This window comes from Ammodytes marinus (genome assembly GCF_949987685.1).
Source record: "Ammodytes marinus genome assembly, chromosome: 23".
NCBI lineage: Eukaryota > Metazoa > Chordata > Actinopteri > Uranoscopiformes > Ammodytidae > Ammodytes > Ammodytes marinus.
The window spans coordinates 16614479-16615412 of NC_137227.1; the positions used below are offsets into that span (position 1 = coordinate 16614479).

The 934-nt window shown below is 50.3% G+C and overlaps 1 protein-coding gene across 2 annotated transcripts in view; it reads right to left on the minus strand.

Moving 5' to 3' along the window:
• casq1b (calsequestrin 1b) overlaps positions 1–372 on the minus strand; it is a 22558-nt gene extending 22186 nt beyond the window's left edge. For both annotated transcript variants that reach the window (XM_080051901.1, XM_080051900.1), the window contains exon 1: positions 1–372. This exon is cut by the window's left edge and continues 25 nt beyond it. In XM_080051901.1, coding sequence (XP_079908027.1) covers positions 1–215 — 215 coding nt within the window. In that variant the 5' untranslated portion in view covers positions 216–372.
• Positions 373–934: the final 562 nt, after the last annotated feature.

Sequence of the window (934 nt, forward strand, 5' to 3'; positions counted from 1 at the left end):
AACTGCTTCATCTCGCTTTTGTTCCCGTCCACGTTTTTGTGGTAGTAGATCACCATGACGTCGTACTTCTTCATGACGTTCTTGAAGTTCTTGGCGCTCAGGTCGTGCACTCTGTCTTTGCCGTCATACTCTGGGATCTCCAAGCCCGTCTCCCCCCAGGACAAGGTACCCAGAGAGAGGCAGAAGACCCCCAAAAACACCCAGCCCCACTTCATGGCTCTATCGTTGGGTCGTCCTCTCTGTGTCTCTTGTTAGCCTTCTTAAACTGTTGTTGAAGTGGGGAGGGGGGGTGAAAAAATTTGGGGGATTTTTTTGACGTTGTCCCTAACGTAAAAAAGTTGGTTCGAATGGGAGAGTTAGGAACTAAGTCTGCTGCCTTCGACCCACGGGCGAGAGAAGAGCAGGTCTGACAGTCACGCCCTCCCTTTAAAATAGAGACACATGTGGTTTCTCTGACGCTAAAAAAGGGGGAGGGGTTTATTTTATTTTGGGGTGGGGGTACGCAAATCGGTATGTGTGTATGCGAGTGTACCCCACCTATTCAATGGGGTGTGCACAAGCTAGAAGGGGGGGGCTGCTTGCCAAAAAAGAAGGACATACAGTGAGAGGGGTTGGGAGTTGGGATTTGGAAGGCGGACCTGACCCCCTAGGCAGTGGTCAGGAAAAATAGCAAATGGTGTGAACATGGGAGTGGCCCTGCTGAGGTCATATGCATACGGGCTGGCCACCTGTTTGAAGCGGCAGTCACAGGCTATGAAAAGGACCGCGGTTGTGTTGGTGTGTTTGGACTGTAAGCTGGAGATATATAGAGATACCAGTGTCTTGAAGGACTGGAGGAAGGCATGGATAGATGTAGGGTGAGAGCTTGAGAGCTCGAGTGAAGGAAAGAGGAGCTCCAAAGATGCCATTCCCATATTAAGTTTTGCAGAGAAGT